At 42.4% G+C, this 25,649-nt stretch overlaps 1 protein-coding gene across 1 annotated transcript in view; it reads left to right on the top strand.

The window, feature by feature from the left end:
• The first annotated feature begins 3,315 nt into the window (after positions 1-3,315).
• The window catches only part of LOC132400244 (four and a half LIM domains protein 2-like), a 55,244-nt gene continuing 32,910 nt past the window's right edge, over positions 3,316-25,649 (top strand). The window contains exons 1-3 of the mRNA XM_059981222.1: positions 3,316-3,334; positions 19,697-19,873; positions 22,742-22,916. Of these exons, the coding sequence (XP_059837205.1) occupies positions 19,718-19,873; positions 22,742-22,916 (331 nt within the window). The 5' untranslated portion in view covers positions 3,316-3,334; positions 19,697-19,717. The remainder of the gene's footprint in view (positions 3,335-19,696; positions 19,874-22,741; positions 22,917-25,649) is intronic.

The following is a 25,649-nucleotide window of genomic DNA, read 5'->3' as shown; positions in this document are numbered from 1 at the left end:
TTACTAGGCTTACCTATAGCCCTCCATTTTTCTAAGCTCCATCTACCTATCTAAAAGCCTTTTAAAAGACCCGATCATATCTGCCTCCACAACCGTTGCCGGCAGCCCATTCCACGCACTCACCACTCTCTTAGTAAAAAAACTTACCCCAGACATCTCCTCTGTACCTATTCCCAAGCACCTTAAACCCGTGTCCTCTTGTGGTGACCATTTCATCCCTGGGAAAAAGCCTCTGACTATCCACATGATCAATGCCTCTCATCATCTTATACACCTCTATCAAGTCACCTCTCATCCTCCTTTGCTCCAAAGAGAAAAGGCCGAGTTCACTTAATCTATTCTCATAAGGCATGCTCCCCAATCCAGGCAGCATCCTTGTAAATCTCCTCTGCATCCTTTCTATGGTTTCCACATCCTTCCTGAAGTGAGGCAACCAGAAATGAGCACAGTACTCTAAGTGGATCTGACCAGGGTCCCATATAGCTGCAACATTACCTCTCAGTTCCTAAATTCAATTCCATGATTGATGAAGGCCAATACATCATACGCCTTCTTAACCACAGAGTCAACCTGCGCAGCTGCTTTGAGCGTCCTATGGACTCAGACCCCAAGATCCCTCTGATCCTCTGATGGGAAGGTGAAGAGAAGGATGAGGAGTGGAGGTGATGGGAAGGTGAGGAGAAGGATGAGGTGGAGGTGACGGGAAGGTGAGGAGAAGGAGGAGGAGTGGAAGTGATGGGAAGGTGAGGAGGAGGAGTGGAGGTGACGGGAAGGTGAGGAGAAGGATGAGGTGGAGGTGATGGGAAGGTGAGGAGAAGGATGAGGTGGAGGTGTTGGGAAGGTGAGGAGAAGGAGGAGGAGTGGAGGTGTTGGGAAGGTGAGGAGGAGGAGTGGAGGTGACGGGAAGGTGAGGAGAAGGAGGAGGAGTGGAGTTGATGAAAAAGTGAGGACTATGGTAAGAAGGACTGGTGTATGTTGAAAGTTTCAAATTAAATTGGTTATCAAAGTACATATATGTCACCATATGCAACCCTGAGATTCATTTTCCTGCTAGCGTTCACAATGAAGTAGAGAAATGCAACAACATCAGTCTTTTGTCTCCAGTTTCTATAAGAACCCTCCTCTTTTTTGTTATATTGCTAGCCTCTCATTCATCAGTGCTTGACCCACAAACTAAATCTGATTCCATCACGATCTTGTTGAAACTCTATTAACAATTCACACAATGTCTCCACTGTCTGAAGTTCAGCTTTATTGTCATCTGACTGTACATATATATAACATATATATTGTACATGTATACAAACAAACAAAACACTGTTCCTGATGTGCATTTAATATTTCAATAATATTTGAGTAATCTTGTAAATATCTAGTTTGATTACACGTTCTTGTTTGTTTGAATAATTCATTACGGGTTATATATATATATAAAAATGTGAACTGCATAAGTCATCAGACTATCACGCCTTGCTTAAAGTAAACACAAAATTAGACCCGCATTCCCAGACTCACGTGTCTTCCTTTAAATTAGTTTAATATTTTGAAGTTACAAAACATAGCAGTTTCTCTGAACCACAGTGCATTCAGAAAGCACATATCACATACAGCACGTTAAGGAAAATATTACCATCAATAAGTTAATAAACTATGATTCAAGATGTATGTAGTGCACAGCCCAGGGAAACAGCAAACAGCTCGCTGTCGAAGTGACAAGCCCTTGGTGGTGGCAGGGTGTACATTAGTCTCACAGACTGAGGGAAGAAGCTGTTACAGCCTGGCAGTCCAGTCCGTATGCTCCTGTACCTCCTTCCTGACGGCAGTGGGTCAAAGAGATTGTGGGATGTATGGTAGGGATTTTCAACAATGCTTCCTTTACACGTTGTTAGTTTTCCAAGCTCAGGGTATTTAACTCTCATTATATATCAGTCACTGGCAGTTGTGTATTTAGCCTGCCTCATGCTCCAGGCATATCTCTCCTATTAAGCATTCTTTAAAGCCAGCATTGATTTGCCAAAGACAGGAATGTTATGCTTCCTGCCCTGCTGGGTTTCCACCACAGCGTTTTTACTTGGTCAGCAGGGAATTGTGAACGCCAGTATACCAAGGTTTATTTTTCTGACCTATTCCTGCAGAACAGCCATTGGCTTGCACAAACTTTGAACAGAATTAGAAAATTTGCCTCCCCATCACTTCCTCTGTAAAATGAGACACAGATGTAAATGTTACTTCTGTTAGCTGGCTGTTGCTGGTTCTTTTTTGAATTTACTCAAGAATTTTGTGCTAAAACAGCAGATCTGTATTGTGCATTCTGACCCCAAGGTAGACGCTGTGAGTATACACTCATCATATTTATAATTCCTGTTAAATTTTTAAGGAAGAAAAAACTTACAAGATTTTTAAGAGCAACATACACAGAATGCTGCCGGAACTCACCAGGTCAGGCAGCATCTATGGGAAGGAATAAACAGTTGATGTTTTGGGCCAAGAAGTGTCCTGTTGAAGGGTCTCAGCCTGAAACATCAACTGTTTTATATATGGGGTTTTATATATGACTGTAATCACCTGGTGCTCACTGTTTATGTCCATTTTCTGCTTTTTGGTAAACTTAACTGTTTCTGTTTCCTTTTCCAAAGATAAGTGCTGCATTATTTTTAAAAATTCAAACTTCTCTCTTTCTTTATGATGAAAAGATATGCTGCACTTCAACAGACAAATTGACAGTAGGACTGTTATTGGTATCTCAATTTGACTCTCTATCAATTGGAACTTATAGAATTAATTTGCTTGTCTAATCAACTTTAAAGTGACACAGGCAAAGATTCCAAATCTAGAGACTTCGATCTTCGAGTCAGCTCCTGCTCCCGATTTAGTTATTAATTAGTTTAGTTCCAATTTTCCTAGCTATGATGTTTTGCAAGTCATCTGATGCACATGATTTTCAATCAACATTTAAAGAGTTTACCAGCGTCAGTAATACTACAATTAACTACCTGTCTCATTTTGCATTTCTTTGAACACAATTTGTTAATATATTGATCAATTTAGACAAACAGCTCTCTTAATTTCAACTGGTTCCTTCTTGTACAGAATCTGGATTTAAGGTACTCCGAAGAAATAATAAACACGGACTTGAATTACTGGTTCTATTTGTCTTCAGTTAATTTTCCCTCATCTTGCTACTGCAGGAAGGAGGTACAGGAGCCTTAGGTTGCATACCACCAGGTTCAGGAACAGTTATTACCCTTTAACCAACAGGCTTGAGAACCAGGATGGATAACTTCACTCTCCACAACTCCTAACCAATTCCGCAACCTAAGACACTCACTTCCAAGTACTGTATAACTCATGTTCTCAATATTATTTATTATTATTAGTTTTTCATTTTGATTTGCACAGTTTGTCTTCTTTTGCATAATGGCTGTCTGTCCTGGTGTGTAGTTTTTCATTGATTCTATTCAGCATCTTTGTTTCACAAACTGGAGTAAGCTACTGGTGTGAGCCACCACATCAGGGGATTTGGAGGCTGTGAAAGAAAGAGGGTAAAACATTCGACAAATAAAAATTTACAAGGATGTTGTCGGGTCTTGAAGACCTGAGTTCTAGGGAAAGGTTGAATAGGTTAGGACCTTATTCCCTGGAATGTAGGAGCATGAAGGGAGATTTGATAAAGATATACAAAATTATGAAGGATATAGACAGGTAAATGCAATCAGGCTTTTTTTTCACTGCAGTTCAGTGAGACTCAAACTAGGGGGGAAAAGTGAAATGTTTAAGGGGTGGTGGTGGTGGCATCCGTCAGTCTCGAGAGACCATGGATCTGCGCCTGGAGTTTCCAGGGCGCAGGCCTGGGGAGGGTTGTATGGGAGACCGGCAGCTGCCCAAGCTGCAGGCCTTCCCCTCTCCACGCCACCGATGTTGTCCAAGGGAAGGGCACTAGGACCCATGCAGCTTGGCACCGGTGTCGTCGCAGAGCAACATGTTGTTAAGTGCCTTGCTCAAGGACACAAACACGCTGCCTCAGCTGAGGCTCGAACCAGTGACCTTCAGGTTACTAGTCTGATGCCTTGCCCACTAGGCCACGTGCCAACACATGACTATTGAGATGACTATTTTAACAGGAATCACATGCTGTAAAAATCTGAAGACATCTAGAAACTGAGTAGAGTTGCCTGCCGTGAGACTGTATGGAAAAGCAAGCTGGAAGGTTGTTCATGGCCTGTGAGAACCTCAAAGACTGTCTCAGTGGTTTCCAGTTTGACACAGAGACTGATCACAAATGTTTTATCTGCTTGTTGGTTTCGATAACCCAGGTGTACAATGCAAAGGATAAAGCATCAGAAGCTACTGTACATTACAGGATCATGAAATGTTTGTCGATTATTTCTCCTGGTTCGGGGAAGGTTCGGTTTGCCATGGGCACTTTGTTGTGAGTTTGGCTTTTATGATTGTTACACTTGAATGGTTAAAAGCTAGAACACATTCAAAATTATACACCTTCCCTACGGCACAATGAACTAGACTGTGAGTGAGAAGGTATTTATCAGAAATTCCTGTCTTAACAGAAAAATAAACCTTTTTTGTTTTAAGCTGTTTAATGCTGTTACAAACAGTGAAAAGTGATCTCGTTGCTTGTAATCTTTCAGCCTGATTTTGGTAAGTATGTGTGTGCATGACGGCAACGTGCTGAGCATTGTGGACATGCTATGTTTGACCCGGAACGTGTGCTGACACATAGTTATTTATTTGTTGAGTTCCAGCCTTTCGAGCCACGTTTTAATCTGAGCCTAGTCGTGGGAAAATTTACAATGACCAATTAAATGACTGTTTGCAGGAGTACCCAGAGGAAGCCCAGGCAATCATGGGGAGAAGATGGTGATGGAAGAAGAAACCAAAGTGTTTCTCACTATTAATATTGTACTCACAAGGTGGTTTATCAGTCTAATAGGCTTATTTTTGGAGTAGCATCTGAACATACACTCTGGTAGAAAGCCATGAATCAAGTACTGTAAGACAGCCCAGGCACTGATGTTACATCATTGTAACTGGTGAGGAACAAGGAACATCTACAAAATTTCAAGACAGATTGGGTTCAGAGCACAGTAGGCTGGCTCACAAATACAGAAAGCTAGGGGACAGTATGAGAGAGAGGATAGGCAGGTGATAGAGAACGGACGCGCTCAGACTGAAGGTTTGAGATGTGTCTGTTTTAATACAAGGAGTGTTGTGAAAAAAGCAGATGCATTTAGAGCATGAATCAGTACTTGGGGATATGATGTGACGGCCATTACAGAAACTTGGATGGCTCAGGGAAAAGAATGGTTACTTCAAGTGCCGGGTTTTAGATGTTTCAGAAAGGACAGGGAGGGAGACAGAAGAGGTGGGGGCGTGGCACTGTTGATCAGAGATAGTGTCACGGCTGCAGAAAAGGTGGACGCCATGGAAGGATTGTCTACGGAGTCTCTGTGGGTGGAGATTAGGAACAGGAAGGGGTGAATAACTTTACTGGGTGTTTTTCATAAGCTGCCCAATAGTAAAAGGGATATCAGGAGCAGATAGGGAAACAGATCCTGGAAAGGTGTAATAATAACAGTGTTGTCGTGATGGGAGATTTTAAATTCCCAAATATTGATTGGCATCTCCCGAGAGCAAGGGGTTTAGGTGGGGTGGAATTTGTTAGGTGTTCAGAAATGTTTCTTAACACAATATGTAGATAAGCCTACAAGAGGAGAGGCTGTACTTGATTTGGTATTGGGAAATGAACCTGGTCAGGCGTCAGATCTCTCAGTGGGAGAGCATTTTGGAGATAGTGATCATAATTCTATCTCCTTTACAATAGCATCGGAGAAAGACAGGAACAGAGAAGTTAGAAAAGCATCTAATTGGAGTAAGGGGAATTATGAGGTTATCAGGCAGGAAATTGGAAGTTTAAATTGGAAACAGATGTTCTCAGGGAAAAGTACGGAAGAAATGTGGCAAATGGTATATTTGTGTAGAGTTCTGCATAGGTACATTCCAATCAGTCAGTGAAATAATGGTAGGGTACAGGAACCGTGCTGTACAAAGGCTGTAATAAATCTAGTTAAGAAGAAAAGAAAAGCTTACAAAAGGTTCAGAGAGCTAGATAATGTTAGAGATCCAGAAGATTATAAAGCTACTAGGAAGGAGCTTAAGAAGGAAATTAGGAGAGCCAGAAGGGGCTGTGAGAAGGCCTTGGCGGACAGAATTAAGGAAAACCCCAAGGCATTCTACAAGTATGTGAAGAGCAGGAGGACAAGACGTGAATGAATAGGACCTATCAAGTGTGACAGTAGGAAAGTGTGTATGGAACTGGAGGAGATAGGAGAGGTACTTAATGAGTACTTTACTTCAGTATTCAGTATGGAAAAGGATCTTGGTGATAGTAGTGATGACTTGCAGCAGACTGAAAAATCTGAGCATGTAGATATTAAGAAAAAGGATGTGCTGGAGCTTTTGAAAGCATCAAGTTGGATAAGTCGCCGGAACCAGATGAGATGTACCCCAGGCTACTGTGGGAGGCGAGGGGTTCCAGAGGATTGGAGGGTTGCAGATGTTGTTCCTTTATTCAAAAAAGGGAGAGGTATAATATGATTAGGAATAGTCAGCATGGCTTTGTTAAGGGCAGGTTGTGCCTTACGAGCCTGATTGAATTTTTTGAGGACATTACTAAACACATTGATGTAGGAAGAGCAGTAGATGTTGCGTATATGGATTTCAGCAAGGTATTTGATAAGGTACCCCATGCAAGGCTTATTGAGAAAGTAAGGAGGCATGGGATCCTAGGGGATATTGCTTTGTGGATCCAGAATTGGCTTGCCCACAGAAGGCAAAGAGTGGTTGTAGATGGATCATATTCTGCATGGAGGTCGGTGACCAGTGGTGTGCCTCAGGGATCTGTTCTTGGACCCTTACTCTTCGTGATTTTTATAAATGACCTGGATGAGGAAATGAAGGGTTGGGTTAGTAAGTTTGCTGATGACACAGGTTGGAGGTGTTCTGGATAGTGTGGAGGGCTGTCAGAGGTTACAGCGGGACATTGATAGGTTGCAAAACTAGGCTGAGAAGTGACAGATAGAGTTTAACCCAGATAAGTGTGAGGTAGTTCATTTTGGTAGGTCAAATATGATGACGGAATATAGTATTAATGGTAAGACTCTTGGCAGTGTGGAGGATCAGAGGGATCTTGGGGTCTGAGTCCATAGGACACTCAAAGCAGCTGCGCAGGTTGACTCTGTGGTTAAGAAGGCATATAGTGTTTTGGCCTTCATCAATTGTGGAATTGAATTTAGGAGCCGAGATGTAATGTTGCAATTATATTGGACCCTGGTCAGACCCCACTTGGAGTACTGTGCTCAGTTCTGGTTGCCTCACTACAGGAAGGATGTAGAAACCATAGAAAGGGTGCAGAGGAGATTTACAAGGATGTTGCCTGGATTGGGGAGCATGCCTTATGAGAATAGGTTGAGTGAACTCGGCCTTTTCTCCTTGGAGCGATGAAGGATGAGAGGTGACCTGATGGAGGTGTATAAGATGATGAGAAGCATTGATCATGTGGATAGTCAGAGGCTTTTTCCCAGGGCTGAAATGGTTGCCACAAGAGGACACAGGTTTAAGGTGCTGGGGAGTATGTACAGAGGAGATGTCAGGGTAAGTTTTTTACTCAGAGGGTGGTGAGCACGTGGAATGGGCTGCCAGCATTGGTGCTGGAGGCGGATACGATAGGGTCTTTTAAGAGACTTTTGGATAGGTACATGGAGCTTAGAAACATAGAGGGCTATGGGTAACCCTAGTAATTTCTAAGGTAGGGACATGTTCAGCACAACTTTGTGGGCCGAAGGGCCTGTATTGTGCTGTAGTTTTTCTATGTTTCTATGGTTCTATAGGTTAACTTGCATGTTGAACCAGTGGTGAGGAACGCAGAAGTCCTGGAATACAAGAGCAATGATGTGACGCTGAGGCTTTAAAAGGCACCGATGAGGCTTCACATTGAGTAGAAACATAAGAAAGATTGAAAAACTACAGCACAATACAGGCCCTTCTGCCCACAATGTTGTGCCGATCGTGTACTTAAGAAATTACCTAGGGTTACCCATAGCCCTCTATTTTCCTAAGCTCCGTGTACCTATCCAGGAGATTCTTTAAAGACCCTATTGTATCCACATCCACTGCCGCCACCAGCAGCCCATTCAATGCACTCACCACTCTCTGCTTAAAAAACTTACCCTGACATCTCCTCTGTACCTACTTCCAAGTGTGCCTCTCCAAATGTTCATAAATCCTGCCTCTCAGGATCTCCTCCATCAACTTACCAACCACTGAAGTAAGACTCACTGGTCTATAATTTCCTGAGCTATCTCTACTCCATTTCTTGAATAAGGGAACAACATCTGCAGCCCTCCAATCCTCCGGAACCTCCCCCATCCCCATTGATCATATATAGATCATTGCCAGAGGCTCAGCCGTTTCCTCCCTTACCTCCCACAGTAGCCTGGGGTACCTCTCTTGGGGTTTTCTTTAATCCTGCTTGCCAAGACCTTCTCGTAGTCCCTTCTGGCTCTTCTAATTTCATTCTTAAGCTCCTTCCTGCTAGTCTTACAATCTTCTAGATCTCTATCATTACCTAGTTTTTTGAACCTTTTGTAAAGTTTTCTTCTTGACTAGATTTTGAAAAGCCTTTGTACACCATGATTCCTGTACCCTGCCATCCTTTCCCTGTCTCATTGGAACGTACCTACTCAGAACCCCATACAAATATCCCCTGAACATATGGCACATTTCTGCCATACATTCTGAGAAAGTCTCTTTTCAATTTATGCTTCCAAGTTCCTGCCTGATAACTTCATGTTTCCCCTTACTCCAATTAAATGTTTCCCTAACTTGTCTGTTCCCATCCCTCTCCAATGCTGTGGTAAAGGAGATAGTATTTTGATCACTATTTCCAAAATGCACCCCCATTCAGAGACCTGACACCTGACCAGGTTCATTTCCCAATACCAGATCAAGTACAGCCTCTCCTCTTGTAGGCTTATCTACATATTGTGTCAGGAAACCTTCCTGAACACACCTAACAAACTCCACCCCATCTAAACCCCTTGCCTAGGGAGATGCCAATCGATATTTGGGAACTTAAAATCTCCCACCACAACAATACTGTTATTATTACTCCTTTCCAGAATCTGTCTCCCTATCTGCTCCTCGATGTCCCTGTTTGTGTCTGAAACCTGAAACCTGGTGAAGCCCATCCCTCTCCAGGTTTTTTTTTACAAGGTTGAGTTGCTAGCTCGACACTCAACCCAGGCATGGATGGAGAGCGTGCAAGGGAGCCGGCCAGATTCGAACTCGGGACCTCTCGCCCCGAAGTCCAGTGCTGATGCCACTATGCCGCCAGCCGGTTAACGCCCATTAGAGTTATTGACCCCTTCCTTTTCCTAACTTCCACCCACAGAGATTCAGTAGACAACCACCCCCCATGATTTCCTCCTTTTTTGCAGCCGTGACACTATCTCTGATCAACAGTATCCTGCACCACCTCTTTTGCCACCCTCCCTGTCCTTACTGAAACATCTAAAGCCTAGCACTTGAAGTAACCATTCCTGCCCCTGCACCATCCAAGTCTCTGTAATGGCCACAACATCATAGCTCCAAGTATTGATCCACGCACTATGCTAATCTGCTTTATTCATGATATTCCTTGCATTAAAATAGACACATCGGACTGCGCGTATCCCTTCCCTATCACCTGCCTATCCTCCGTTTTGCACTGTCTACAAGCTTTCTCTATTTGTGAGACAAACTCCCTTTCCTCCATCACTTCAGTTCGGTTCCCACCCCCCAGCAATTCTAGTTTAAACTCTCCCCAACAGCCTTAGTGAACCTTTCCACCAGGATATTGGTCTGCCTGGGATTCAAGTGCAACCCGTCCTTTTAGTACAGGTCACACCTGCCCCAGAAGAGGTCCCAATGATCCAGAAATCTGAGTCCCTGCCCCCTGCTCCAATCCCACAGCCATGCATTTCTCCTCCACCTCATTCTATTCCTATTCTCACTGCCGCATGGCACAGGAAATATTCCCGTAGACCTTTGAGGTCCTGCTTCTCAACTTCTTCACTCTCTCCATGGCAGAGTCATTGATGTGCAATGGAGAGTGGTTGATCTCTGCCTTCCTGATGTCCACAATCATCTCTTTTGTCTTGTTCACATTGAGAGTCAGCTCATGGTTCTCACAGCATTTGATCAGCCTCTCAACATCCTTTCTGTGTGCAAAATTCATCATTGCTGCTGATGAGGCCAGCAGCATCTTTCTTTTTCAACATTTTTATTGATTTCTTACATAGTACCATCAGCAATCTTTTGAAGGGAAGCTGGGAATGAAAAATAAAATACAAAATGCTGGAAATTTTCAGATGTATAAGTTGTTATGTGACTAACATTGAGAAACAGAATTTACCCTTCAAGTTTTTAACTTGCTGAGTAATTCCCACATTTTCTGTTTTTGTTAAAGAGAAATAATTAAAACTAAATACATTCAAATTCAAGCACTCTTAGAAGCCCAAGAAACAAACAAGAGAAGTTGGTAATAGGTATCGGCTGTGCACTGGCTGAAATTTGGTAGTGTAGTGGTTAGAGCGACACTATAACACCTTATAACATAACCATATAACGATTACAGCACAGAAACAGGCTATCTCAGCCCTTTCAGTCCATGCCGAACGCTTACTCTCACCTAGTCCCACCCACCTGCACTCAGCCCATAACCCTCCATTCCTTTCCTGTCCATATACCAATCCATTTTTTAAAAATGACAATATCGAACCTGCCTCTACCACTTCTACTGGAAGCTCGTTCCACACAGCTACCACTCTCTGAGTAAAGAAGTTCCCCCTGGTGTTACCCCTAAACTTTTGCCCCTTAACTCTCAACTCATGTCCTCTTGTTTGAATCTCCTCTACTCTCAATGGAAAAAGCCTATCCATATCAACTCTATCTATCCCCCTCATAATTTTAAATACCTCGATAGTCCCCCCTTAACCTTCTATGCTCCAAAGAACAAAGACCTAACTTGTTCAACCTTTCTCTGTAACTTAGGTGCTTAAACCCAGGTAACATTCTAGTAAATCTATTTTGTAGAATTCGTGGCCTTGTGGTGTCGAAGTTCAGAGTTCAATACCTGTATCTTCAGTGGTTGTGCACTGAAAGATATTGGTATTCATCAGCAGCCTCTCTGCATTGGCATCTGATGAATTAAGATAATGGTCCTCTTAATTTCTGATTATTGCCTGACATGCAAGCTAAATTTATCAAAGTGGCATTGTGTTCTATTAAGTCATGAATTAACATTAATTGAATTTGAAAATCATAAGTTTCCAAACACTTGGGAATTGTACTTTCATGCTGTGTTGTAGATCAATGTATTCATATTTATTTAGAGATAGGAACAGGCCCTTCCAGCCCAATGAGTCACACCGCCCAGTGACCCATCTGTTTATCTCTTACCTGATCTTGGGGTCATTTACAATTAACCTATGAGTTGGTGCAACTTTGCTCTGTGGGAGGAATCCAGAGCATTCAGGTGTTTTTGGGGAGGATGTACAAATTCTTCACAGACTGTGCTGGAATTGAACTCTGAACTCTGTCGCCCTGAGTTGTAGTAGCATCACACTAACCATTATGCTACTGTAGCGGTTAATGCATAATTTTGATATTTGCACAGAAAATGGTACCTACATTTCCAAAGTCTGTAAAGCCTATATATTTTTATCAGAGTTATATTCTCTGGTCACTATGTTAACAGAAATTGTGAGCAGGTTTGAATTTGCTAGAAGTACTGATGAGGAAGTAAATATCCTCTGAAATACAAGAGATTCTGCAGATGCTGGAAAACTGAGCCACACGCACAAGATGCTGGAGGAACTCAGCAGGTCAGGCAGCATCTGTGGAGGGGAATAAAGGGTCAGCGTTCAGGCTGAGACCCTCCGTCAGGAAAGATGAAGGGTCACAGTCCGAAATGTCCAGGACGTATACAACATCAGGAATGGTCACTGAAAGAGTCTTTCTGGATATTTAACAGCTACAAAGGCATGTTTAAATATTGTAAGGTTATTTGGATAAATTTTATGCACAGATGTTTTCCACAGAATCACAAGTTATGAGAAACTACAAATGGAACATTTAATTTTAAAGATCCATTAAAGCTATGAAGATAAAAGGCAAACTACCATCTGATTCAACTAAAATTTATACCACAGCAAATTCGAATTACTCTGATAAAAGATTCCCGAGTTTCTGTAAAATCTGTTTAACTTGCTTTGACGTAAGTGGAGTAGAGATATAAGTTGAAAGCTGATCTGTTATCAGCATGGGCTTGCATGCAATATATAGCCCAGCAGCAGGGGACTATCAGTGAACCTCCTCGAATCAAGGTAATGCCCTCCAAGTCCAATAACTGGAACTCCTCGGTTATACTTGTACATTTCCTGAGGTGGTAAGTGGACTCAGACTGATAATGAGTTGTAAATCATTGCTTTTTACCTACAATTTTTGTTTAATGGAGGGGACGCTATTATAGCTTGAGGCATCAGAGTACATTTTGGGCATTCTCTACAAGAAATTTTGCATGTTTTTCCTGTGTACATGTGCGTTTCCTCTGGTTTTCTCCCACAGTCAAAGTTGGCAGCAGGTTAATAAGACCATAAGATATAGGAGCAGAATTAGACCATTTGGCCCATCAAGTTTGCTCCAATATTTCATCATGACTGATCTATTTTCCTTCTCAGCCCCCATCTCCTGCCTTCTCTCCTGTACATACAGTTGCACACAGCTCAGATAGTTACAATCCAGCACATAGAGTCACAAAATAAAATTAGCACAAGTCCGGAGTGGCAGGGCCTGAAGACCGACAGGTTGACATAAAGTACAAGGGGAGTGTTTGTGTAAAACAGTATAACATTACTGGCACTATTATAATGGAACAAGTAATCGTATAAAGATATGAAACAGTGGCAATAGAGGATGAAAAGTGACCGGTGCAGGATGAGAGTGTGATGGTGAATTGGGGAAAGTGACAGGGCATTCAGACAGGGTGTATTTGTGTGCTGGGTGGCCGCAGGGTGCTAAAATTGCTAACAGCCTGGAGGGAGAAGCTGTTAGCTAGCCAGACAGTTCTTGTATTAATGCTGTAGTATAAATACATGGTCCAGTAGCTGAAGTTCTGCAGGGTCAGTTAGCCCATGAGTAGCTGAATTAATTAATGTGAGAGAGGGCTCTGTTGGTCAGGGCCGACCCTGAATGTTGTTTTCCAGCTGTTCTGATGTGCAGACCTGGGCAGTACAATGCAGAGAGGACCCTGTTGCCCAGGTAGCTGGCTCCCCCTCGCCACACAGCTGATGAACCCAAGGGAACGGCAAAGACCGGAACAGTTTGGCACCAGCACAGGAGTTACCAGTCAGCATTGAACTCAATGTAGGACTCCAGCTCCAGATTTTTCCTCAGAGTTTACTCCCCATGAGTGAGTATAGTTGCAAGTTATCAGCGGTTTGAGATCAGCTTTCCTTCGCCTAGATGAGCTGCCAACCACAGCTGACGAGTCCCGTCTGCCCGAAGCGACCAGTTTTAAGGAACCAGTAGCCCACCTTTTCCCTTCTCCTCTCAGTAGAAACTGTTCTGCTGGGCTTAGTAGGAAGGCCATGCTTGAAGGCTGGGAGCTGGACTTGGCTGTCAGAGGCCATTTGAAACCCACGCCATGGGAAGCATTTAATTGGGAGCTTATCCCCTGCCCAGCTATAGCCAAGAAATTAATGAGATTATTCTGTTGTTTTTCTATGACAAAGTATCAACTATCATTAGATGTACCAAAAGCAGAAACGATCTTAATGTAACAAATACTCTGCTAGTGGAAAATGTGGTTGCAAGATTCATCTTCTTAGTGCCTTTACTCCTGGTGCTGTCTTCCAAACAAGACCAAATTCTGGTTAATCTGATCATAAACACAAGAGATTCTACAGATTCTGGAAATCTAGAGTAATACAAACTAAAGCGCGTTCTTGGGTCGCCGCATGGAAAATCGGCTCTTTATTCTTTTCTTTAGATGCTGCCTGACCTGTTGAGTTCCTTCAACATTTTGTGTGTGTTACTCAGGTTAAGGTGAGATATCTCCTCCTATAATCTTTGTCGATTTACACAAAACTGTTTGACCAAAGTCAGATTTTGGAAGTTTGAAATGCATGATGGACTTACTCATGATTTCCGCACACACACTATATTGCCCTATGAGGGCAGATGAAGTCCTGGTCTGAATATAACCTAACGGCATTGAAAATAATGTCACAATTTGCTTCATAAATGGTGTTCAAACTGCGATGCAGTTATCCCGCATAATGAGTTTCTTTAAATCTGATGTGCCAAATGTGCAAAAGTGAGTTCAATTTGTGATCAACACTCTCAGATACTGTACATTTAGTAGTCACAACTAAAGACTAATTCCCCCCAAGACTGGCAAGGTTAAACTCCTCTTAAATACCATCTCATAATTGTTAGATATCCTGAGGTAGGTGAGGTCAATAATTAATCTATTTGTATCTTGGATGAACATTCATGCATCTACTTACAAGACAAAGAAAACAATTTATCTTATAATATTGAGACATATATATAAACACTATAAAATATATAATTTTTATTCAGTGGGTGGTGAATCTGAGGAATTCATTGCCACTGTCAGTTCTGGAGGCCAAGTCATTGGATTAAGACCATAGACCATAAGAAAGCAGAGCTTGATAGGTTCTTGATAAGTCAGGGTGACAAATATTATCGGGAGACGGCAGGAGATTGGGGTTGAGAGGGATAATAAATCGACCATAATGGAATGACTTAGCAGACTTGATGGGTTGAATGGAATAATTCTGCTCCTGTGTTTTGTGGTGTTGTAAGATTAGAATTTTTATAGAAATATAAGAAGTGCTTATTAAAAGTTATAGAAATGACATCAACCATGTCTGTTTGAGACTTTACAAAATGGCTTGTGCACTTGTTTGTTTATTCTGTGCTGTGTTGTATGACGTGAGCGATCATGGCCTTTCCATCTCCATGATTGTTCTTGCTAAATTTTTCTAAAGGGTTTGCCATTGCCTTCTTCTGGGCAGTGCCTCTACAAGATGGGTGACCGCAGCCATTATCAATACTCTTCAGATTGTCTGCCTGGCATCAGTAGTCGCATAACCAGGAATTATGATATGCACCAGCTTCTCATACGACCATCCACCACGGGTTCCTATGGCTTCACATTAACCGAGTCGGGGGGCGGGGGGGATAAGCAGGTGCTTCAAATTGCCTAAGGGTGACCTGCAGTCTAGCGGAGGGAAAGGATGCCTTACACCTTCCTTGGTAGAGACAAATTTCTACCCCGCCACACATTAAACATGTAAAGGGATATATCTGAAGGGTCCCAACACAAAATGCTGACTTTTTATTCCTCTCCATAGATGCTGTCTGAACTGCTGAGTTCCTCCAGCATTTTGTGTATAATGCTCTGGATTTCCAGCATCTGCAGAGTCTCTTTTATTTATTACTAAGGAAGAATAGTCAGAGATTTCAGGAAGTGTTGAATAAAATTTCTAAGCTTACAGATACAACTAGCATAAAATCCACTCTGATGTGCATATTAATTCCTTATTGATCTTAGCTTTGCATCTTAATTTTCTTAGGCCTGTAACTCACTGCTAACTACCACTGCAAACTCCCCAAGCTAAACATATCTCTATTCTAAGCATTCAGGTTCTTCCAAAGGAAGACAACAATATATATTGATTAAGACCACAAGACATAGGAGCAGAATTAGGCCATGTGGCTTATCAAGTCTTCTCTGCCATTCAATCAGAGCTGACCTTTCTCTTTCCCTCCTCAGTCTTCTCCCCGTAACCTTTAATACCATGTCTAATCAAGACTCTATCAATTTCTGCCTTACATACACCCAACGACCTGGCCTCCACAGCTGCATGTGGTAACAGATTCCACAAACTCAACACCCTCTGGCTAAAGAAATTTCTCCACATCTTTGTTTTAAATGGACACCTCTCTATCTTGAGGCTGTGTCCTCTTGTCCTAGACTCTCCCACCGTGGGAAACATCCTTTTGACATCTTCTCTGTCTAGGCCTTTCAACATCTGAAAGGTTTCAATGATGTCCCTCTCATCCCTCTAAGTTCCAGTGAGTACAGATCCAGAATGTCAAATGTTCCTCGTATAATAACCCTTTCATCCCTGGAATCATCCTTGTGAACCTCATCTGAACCTTCTCCAATGCCAGCACGTCTTTTCTTTAATCTGCTCACAATCGTCAAGAATTGGTCTCACCAGTGGCTTATAAAGCCTCAGCATCACATCCCTGCCCTTGTATTCCTGACCTCCTGAGATGAATGCTAACATGGCATTTGCCTTCCTCACCACCCTTAGAAATATTAAGGCCCTGGTTACTAGTAAAAAGAAGGTGCATAGCAGGTATAGGCAGGTAGGAACAAATGAGGTGCTTATGGAGTTTAGAAAATGAAAGAGAACACTTAAGGAGAAAATCAGGAGGGCTAAAAGAAGGCCTGAGGTCGCTCTAGCAGACAAGGTAGAAGGAGAACCCTAAGGGATTCTACAATTGTGTTAAGAGCAAAAGGATTGCAAGGGACAAAATTGGTCCTCAAAAAGACCAGAGTGGTAATCCATATATGGAGCCAAAACAGATGGGGGAGATCTTAATGCATTCTTTGCATTTGGTTTTACTCAGGAAATGGATACAGAATCTATAGAAAAGGGAAAAAGTGGCATTAACTTCATGGACCTTGTACAAATTACAAAGCCAAGGTGTTTGCCATCCTGTACAAGAACAGAGGGGCATTGCCTCAAGATTCGGGGGAGTAGATTTAGGATGGAGATGAGGAGGAACTGCTTTTCCCAGAGAATGGTGAATCTGTGGAATTCTCTGCCCAATGAAGCAGTGGAGGCTACCTCAGTAAATATATTTAAGCCAGGTTGGATAAGTTTTTGCATAGAAGGGGAATTAAGAGTTATGGGGAAAAGGCAGGTAGGTGGAGATGAGTCCGTGGCCAGATCAGCCATGATCTTATTGAATGGTGGACCAGGCTCAGCGGGCCAGATGGCCTACTCCGCCTCCTAATTCTTATGTTCTTATGTTCTGAGGCAAATCAGAGTGGATATATCCCTAGACCTGAGAAGGTGTTCCCTCAGACCCTACGGGAGGCAAGTGCAGAAATTGCCTGGGCCCTGGCAGAGACATTTAAATCAAACTTAGCGACCAGGGAGGTACCAGAGGTTTGGAGGATAACCAATGCAGCTCAGCTGTTTAAATGAAACAAGGAGCATTCCACTGCCATATCTGCCATCCTGCCTGCACTGTACAATGGACAGCCAAGACCAAGTCAGCAATAAGCAATGAAAAAACCTACCCTTCTCACCTGTTCCTTTGGCCTCAGCCTCTTCTTGTTGAAGCCTCTTGAGCCAAAGTTCCCTGTCTGACTCTAGCCCCCCACTCCAACAATAGCCCCTCCACTAGACCCTCTGTCTTTATGGTTTAAAAATTGAGAAAACCCACCTGCAAGGAGAAAGAACTTATCGTGCTTGGTGGTGGTCTGCCTGCTCCCCACTGCCTCTGACACGTCCTGTGCCTGCACGCTGTGGTGAAGTTATTGGAAGGTACTCTAAGGGACCAGATATATAAGTATTTGGGTGGACATGGACTCATTAAGGATAGTTGGCATGGCTTGGTATGTGGTAGATCATGTCTAACCAATCATTTAGAGTTTTTTGAGGAAGTTATCTGGAGAGTGGATGAAGGCAAGGTGGTGGATGATGCGTACATGGACTTTAGTAAGAAATTTGACAAGGTCCTGCATGGGAGTTTGGTCAAGAAGGTTCAGTCGCTCGGCATTCAGGATGAGGTAGTAAAATGGATTGGACATTGGCTTTGTGGGAGAAGTCAGAGAGCGGTTCATAGATGGTTACATTTCTGACTGGAGGCCAGTGACTAGTTGTGTACCATAGGGAACAGTGCTGGGTCCTTTCTTGTTTATCATCTATATCAAAGATCTGGATGAATATGTGGTTAACTGAATCATTAAGTTTGCAGATGATTGGGGGTGTAGTGGACAGTGAAGAAGGCTGTCATGGTTTGCAGAGGGATCTGTATCAGCTGGAAAACTGGTCTGAAAAATAGCAGATGGAATTTAATGCAGATAAATGTGAGGTTTGGCACTTCGATAGGACCAACCAGGGTAAGTCTTATACAGTGAACTGTAGTAAAACAGAGGGATCTGGGAATACAGGTACATAATTCATTGAAGGTGGTGTCTTAGGTAGATAGGTTTGTAAAGAAAGCTTTTGGCACATTGGCCTACGTAAATCAATGTACTGAGTACAGGACATGGGATGTTATGTTGAAATTGTTAAAGATGTTGGTGAGGCCTAATTTGGAGTATTGTGTGCAGTTCTCATCACTTACCAACAGGAAAGGGTGCTGAGGAAATTTCCAAGAATGTTCCTGCATCTGGAGGACCTGAGTTATAAGGAAAGATTGAATTGTAAGTTAGAAATGGATTCTTTAGAACATTGAAGGCAGAATTGATAGAGGTAGACAAAATTATGAGGGGTATAGGTAGGGTAGATGCATGCAAGGTTTTTTTCCACTGAGGTTGAGTGGGACTACAACCAGAGGTCATGGGTTAAGGGTGAAAGGTGAAAAGTTTAACGGGATATGAGGGGAAACTTCACGCAGAGGGTCGTGAGAGTGTTGAGCAAGCTGTTAGCACGTGGTGCATGTGAGTTCGATTTCAGCACTTAAGAGAAGTTTGGATAGGTACATGGATGGTAGAGGTATGGTGGGCTATAGTCCTGGTGCAGGTAATGGCAGTTTAAATGGTCTTGGATTGACTAGTAGGGCTGAAGGCCCTGTTTCTGTGCTGTACCTCTCGGTGTCTCTAAAATCTGTAAAGAAGTAACTGGATTAATTTTAGTTAAATTATGCTTATTTAAAAGTTAATAAATGTCCAGTTAATGTCCTGACTGGCTGCATCACAGTCTGGTACAGGAACAGCAATGTCTTTGAGCGGAAAATCCTACAAAAGGTAGTGGATTCAGCCCAGTACGTCACAGGTAAAATCCTCCAATCATTGAGAACATCTTCATGAAACATTGCAGGTAGAAAAGCAGCATCCATTGTCAAAGAACCTCACCAAGCACGCCAAGCTCTTTTCTCATCAGGTAGAAGGTACAGGTGCCTCAGGACTCACACCACCAGATTCAAGAACAGTTACTACTCCTCAACCATCAGACTCTTGAACATTTAAGGATGCTGTTACATTGTTATTTCATGTCGTTATTTATTACTATTTATTTATTATCTGCATTTGCACAGTTTATTTAGTTTACAGACCCTGATGTTTACAGTTACTATTCTATAGATTTACTAAGTATGCCCACAGAAAAGGAATCTCAGGGTTGTATGTGGTGACATGTATGTACCCTGATAATAAATTTTACTTCGAACTTACTTTGAACTTTTGAACTTAATGTTAGTGTTCACTTCTCTTCTTTAGTTTCAAAACACATCAGTTTACTTCACCGATAAACATTTATACTGTATCTAAATACTAAATAGTCTCTTATTTTCTTTTCCATTCTAGAAGTGAGCATTTAAAAACAAAATGGGGGATGACTTTGATTGTCATTCTTGCAAGGATTCCCTCCGTGGCAAGAAATATATCTTGCAAGAGAGCAAGCAGTATTGTATCAAGTGCTATGACAATCTCTACTCCAGTACATGTGAAGACTGCAAGAAACTAATTGGGAGTGATTGCAAGGTAAACAAATTCTCGGGGAAATAACATTTTAAATGTGCTCCAACTAAACTCAAAAAAGTGTGAAGTAATTCACTTTGGAAGGTGAAGCAGAATACAGGGTTAATGTCAGGTTTCTTAGCAGTGTGGAGGGTCACAGGGAAGTTGGGGCCCACATTCATAGATCCCTCAAAGTTGCTGTGTAAATTGATAAGAAAGTTAAGAAGGCATGTGGTGTGTTGGCCTTCATTATTCAGGAGTCATGAGGTAATGTTGCAGCTCTATAAAACCCTGATGACCCCACTTGGAGTACTACATTCAGTTCTGGTCACCTCAATGTAGGAAGGATGTAGAAGCTTTAGAAGAGGTGCAGAGCAGATTGACCAGGATGTTGCCTGAATTAGAGAGTATGCCATGAGGTGTACAAGATGATCCAAAGTGGACAACCTTAGATTGTTTTCCCAGGGCAGCAATGGCTGATATGAGTGGGCGTAACTTTAAGGTGGTCAGAGGTAGGTGTTGTTTTACACAGGGAGGACTGTGTGTATGGAATGCCACGCCAATGGTACTGGTAGATGCAGATACATTAGGAACATTTAAAAAACTCTTACAAATCTTAATGTGGTGAACTGGATCAGCAAACTTGTGGATAACACTAAGATTGGGAGTATGGTGGACAACGAGGAAGGCTATTGAAGCTTACAGAGGAATCTGGACCAGCTGAAAAAAAAGCGCTAAAAATGACCGATGAGATTTAATGCAAACAGATTTTGCACTTTGGACCAACCAGCACAGGCCTTACACAGTGAGTGTTGGTGAATGGAGGATAGCAGTGGAGTAGAGGGATCTGGGATACAGATCCATAATTCCTTGAAAGTGATATCACAGGTAGATAGTGTTGGAAAGAAAGCTTTTGGTACATTGGCCTTTATAAATCAAAGTACTGACTACAGGAGTTAGGATGTTATGTGGAAGTTGTATAAGACATTGGTGAGGGCTAACTTGGAGTATTGTGCGCAGTTTTGGTCACCTAGCTACAGGAAAGATGTAAGTAAGGTTGAAAGCGTGCAAAGAAAATATACAAGGATGTCTCCGAGACTTGAGGGCCTGAGTTACAGGGAAATGTTGAATAGGTTAGGACATTATTCCCTGGAGTGTAGAATAGTGAGAGGAGATTTAATAAAGGTATACAAAATCATGAGAAGATAAATGCATGCAGGCCTTTTCCACTGAGATTGAATGAGACTAAAACTATAGGTTCATGGGTTAAGAGGGAAAGATGAAATGCTTAACTGGAACATGGGGGAAAACTTCTTCACTCAGATTGTGAGAGTGCAGAATGAGCTGCTAGAACAAGTGGTACATGTGAGCTCGATTTCAACATTTAAGAGAAATTTGGATGTGTACATGAATGGGAGGGGTGTGGAGGGCTATGGACCCACAGCAGGTTGATCAAAGTAGGCTGAATAATGTTTCGGAATAGACTAGATGGGTCAAAGGAGCAACATTTAGCACCAGATGGAGGTGATGGGGCAGGGGCAGGCAAGGAGATAACATGATGGGGGAAAAGAGGATAGGAAATGGTGAAGTGGGGACATTACTGGAAGTTTAAGAAATTAACATTCATGCCATCAGGTTGGAGGCTACCAAAACAGAATATAAGGTGTTGTTCCTTCAATGTAAGTGTGGCCTTATCACAACGGTGGAGGAAGCCGTGGTTGGGCATATCGGAATGGGAATGGGAAATGGAATTAAAATGAGTGGCCACTGGGAAATCTCGCTTGTTCTGGCAGATGGAGCATAGATGCTTGGTGAAGTGGTCTCCCAATTTACGTCAGGTATCACCGATATACAGGATGCTGCCCGATCTGAGCTCCTCCAGCATTTTGTGTGTGTTGCTCGGATTTCCAGCATCTGCAGACTTTCCCTTATTTGTGGATGGGCTAAAGGGTCCACTTTTCTGCTGTAGTGTTCTCTGACTATGAATGCTGAGGCTTTATAAGTCACTGGTGAAGCCTCACTTGGAGTATTGTGAGCAGTTTTGGGCCCCTTAGGATGTGCTGCCATTGGAGAGGGTTCACAGGAGATTCACAAAAATTATTCAAGGATTGAAAGACTTATGATTTGAGGAGCATTTGATGGCTCTGTGGCTGTACTCACTGAAATTCAGATGAATGAGGGGTGACTGTGGTAAGTTATGTATATCTGTCCGGACATGCCCCTCTGCTGACTGCTCCTGTGGCTCCTCCCACAGACCCCTGTATAAAGGCGATTGGGGCACTGCTCCTCCCTCAGTCTCCGAGATGCCGTGCTCCCTTTTGCTGCTAATAAAAGCCTATCGTTTACCTCCCGTCTCTGAGAGTTATCGATGGTGCATCAGTGACCTCATCGAAACCTATCAAATGTTGAAAGGCTTCGACAGAGTGGATGTGGAGAGGATGTATCCTATGGTGGAAGAGATGCAGAGTAAGCTCTTCAGCCATAGAGTCATGAATCTGTAGAATGTGTTGCCACAGGAGTCTGTGGAGGCCTACTCACTGGGTATATTTAAGGCAAAGGTTGATAGATTAGTCAGGGCATGAAGGGACATGGGGGAAAGGCAGGAGACTGGGTCTGAGAGGGAAATGGATTAGCCATCGTGAAATGGAGGAGCAGACTTGATGGGCCAAATGCCTAATTCTGCTCCTATATCTGATGGACTGTAATGTGCATGGATAATAGAACAAATGTAGGGCTATGTGGGAGAGACGGGTTAGATACTCACACATAACACACAAAATAACAGTACCATGTATGAATTAACAAAAAATAAAGTATTGGTTAATATTTCAACTGTCTCATAATAGCAGCATATGTTTTTTGGACTTACTGTATCTCATTGCTTTATCCAAGGATTTGTCCTATAAGGATCTTCACTGGCATGAACAGTGCTTCAAGTGTGCTAGGTGTGGACATTCCCTTGTGGAGAAACCATTTTCTACCAAGGAGGATAACCTCCTATGCATAGAATGCTATTCTGACGAGTACTCTCCAAAATGCTTCACCTGCAAAAAGACCATCATGCCTGGTAAGATTCAATAAGAAGGATTTTCTAGCTACACTGTCAACATTGCACAGCATGGTAGCACAGCTTTGCAGCACCAGTGGTACGGATACAATTCCTTTCCCTTCTTCTCCTGACTTTTAGTGGCGGCTGGCAGTCCAACTTAAAGACTTTACGCTGCCAGCTGGACCAGTGTGGTGTAGAGAGTTGGGAAATAAAACCCCTACAAGTTCCTTATTAAAATGAAAACTAAATTACCCCCAAAAGCCCAATAGATTGTAATTAGTGAAAACAATACTGTGAATTAAATTAATGTCACTCCCATAACTCAATAAAGTTTTTGAATGAAAAGTACCAGCCCCCAGAGATAGTAGAGAGGCCTGGATTTGCTTTCTTTCTTATATGCTTCATGGTGCAATAAAATGTATTCAGCTGTTTCATAATGATAACAAAACTGACACCCAGAGTGATGCTTTCCAATAAAATATCAGGAATAATAAAGCGAAGTATGCCCAATTCTAAGTTGAGTCAATATAATTCCTTCCCTTCTTGTCTTACCCCCTTCTCCTATCAACTCAACTGTTTGATGTATTCTATAAAGTTGTCTCCCCTTATGCCCATTATCCCACAAGTCTTGCCATAACCCCATAATTGTTAATCCTTAGCTTCTGATTTGCTATGTGGAATGTCTAAATCCACAGCTGCTCATGGGTTTGCTGGATTCTGCAATGTCCCACTGGAGCTTTCTCAGCAATCCACTTTCGTTTTTTCCCAAAGACTTTAGTTGATTGTAGGTTACGTGATTTAATGAAATCCTAGGATCTGATATGTCTGAGAGCCTATTCGTTCATCTACATGTAAAGAAAAATTATCATGATAGGTTTACTGATTGGATAATTTAACGGGGAGTTTTGGTATGACTGTTTTTGTGCCTGAATTCCAGGTCATGATAAAGAAATGTCTTAGAAGTGTATTTCTCAGCTAAACATTCAACCCATTCATTCTCTTCAAAACCTCCACACTATCCACAACACCCCCGACTTTTGTGTTATCAGCAAATTTACTAACCCGTCCCTTCACTTCTTCATCCAGATCATTTATAAAAATCATGAAGAGTAAGGGTCCCAGAACAGATCCCTGATGCACACCACTGGTCACTGACCTCCATGCAGAATATGACCCGTCTACAACCATTCTTTGCCTTCTGTGGGCAAACCAGTTCTGGATCCACAAAGCAATGTCCCCTTGGATCCCATGCCTCCTTACTTTCTCAATAAGCCTTGCATGGGGTACCTTATCAAATACCTTGCTGAAATCCATATACACTACATTCACTGCTCTTCCTTCATCAATGTGTTTAGTCACACTCTCAAAAAATTCAGGCTTGTAAGGCACGACCTGCTCTTGACAAAGCCATGCTGACTATTCCTAATCATATTATGCCTCTCTAAATGTTCACAAGTCATGCTTTTCAGGATCTATTCCATTAACTTACCAACCACTGAAGAAAGATCTAGAATTTCCTGGGCTGTCCCTACTCGCCTTCTTGAATAATGGAACAACATCTACAAACCTCCAATCCTCTGGGACCTCTCCCATCCCCATTAATGATGCAAAGATGATTGACAGAGGCTCAGCAGTCTCCTCCCTCGCCTCCCACAGTAGCCTGGGGTACTGTCTGGTCCAGTCCCGGAGACTTATCCAACTTGATGCTTTCCAAAAGCTCCAGCACATCCTCTTTCTTAATGTCTATATCCTCAAGCTTTTCAATCTGCTGTAAGTCATCTGCTGTAGGTCCTTTTTCCTGGTAAATACTAAAGCAAAGTATTCATTAAGTATCTTTGCTATCTCCTCCAGGTCCATACACACTTTTTCCACTGTCACACTTGATTGGTCCTATTCTCTCACATCTTATTCTCTTGCTCTTCACATATTTATAGAATGCCTTGGGGTTTTCTTTAATTCTGCTCATGATTCTGCTCCTTCTCATGACCTCTTCTGACTCTCCTAATTTCATTTTTAAGCTCCTTCCTGCTAGCCTTATAATCTTCTAGATCTCTATCATTACATAGTTTTTTGAACCTTTCATAAGCTTCTCTTTTCTTCTTGACTAGATTTTTTTTAAGTTTACAAAGTAGAGTGTTTTATTAAAATAAGTGGTAAAATGGAAAATTAAATCTGTTGAGCAATTGATAAAAAATCAGAATGAGGCCAGCGTTCATCTGGGCTCATTGTCTTACTTTAAACTAATTTGTGTTAAGTAAGCTAAAAAGTAGGACCACAAAGGTAATAATCTCTGGATTACTACCAGTGCCACGTGCTAGCCAGAGTAGAAATAGGAGGATATTTCAGATGAATACATGGCTTGAAAAATGGTGCAAGGGGGAGGGATTCAAATTTCTGGGGCATTGGAACCAGTTCTGGGGGAGGTGGGACCGGTATAAACAGGACGGTCTGCACCTGGGCTGGACTGGAACCAATGTCCTAGGGGGAGCGTTTGCTACTGCTATTCAGGAGGCTTTAAACTAATGTGGCAGGCGGATGGGAACATGTGCAGAGAGACAGAGGGGTGTAAAATGAGGGTAGAAGCAAAAGGTAGTAAGGTGAAAAGTAAAAGTGGCAGGCAGGCAAATCCAGGGCAAAAAGCAAAAAGAGCCACTTTTCAACATAATTGTATAAGGGCTAAGAGTGTTGAAAAAACAAGCCTGAAGGCTTTGTGTGTCAATGCGAGGAGCATTCGTAACAAGGTGGATCAAT

The sequence above is a fragment of the Hypanus sabinus genome, chromosome 10, assembly GCF_030144855.1.
Source record: "Hypanus sabinus isolate sHypSab1 chromosome 10, sHypSab1.hap1, whole genome shotgun sequence".
NCBI classification, from domain to species: Eukaryota; Metazoa; Chordata; class Chondrichthyes; order Myliobatiformes; family Dasyatidae; genus Hypanus; species Hypanus sabinus.
This window is presented reverse-complemented; position numbering and strand designations above follow the sequence as displayed.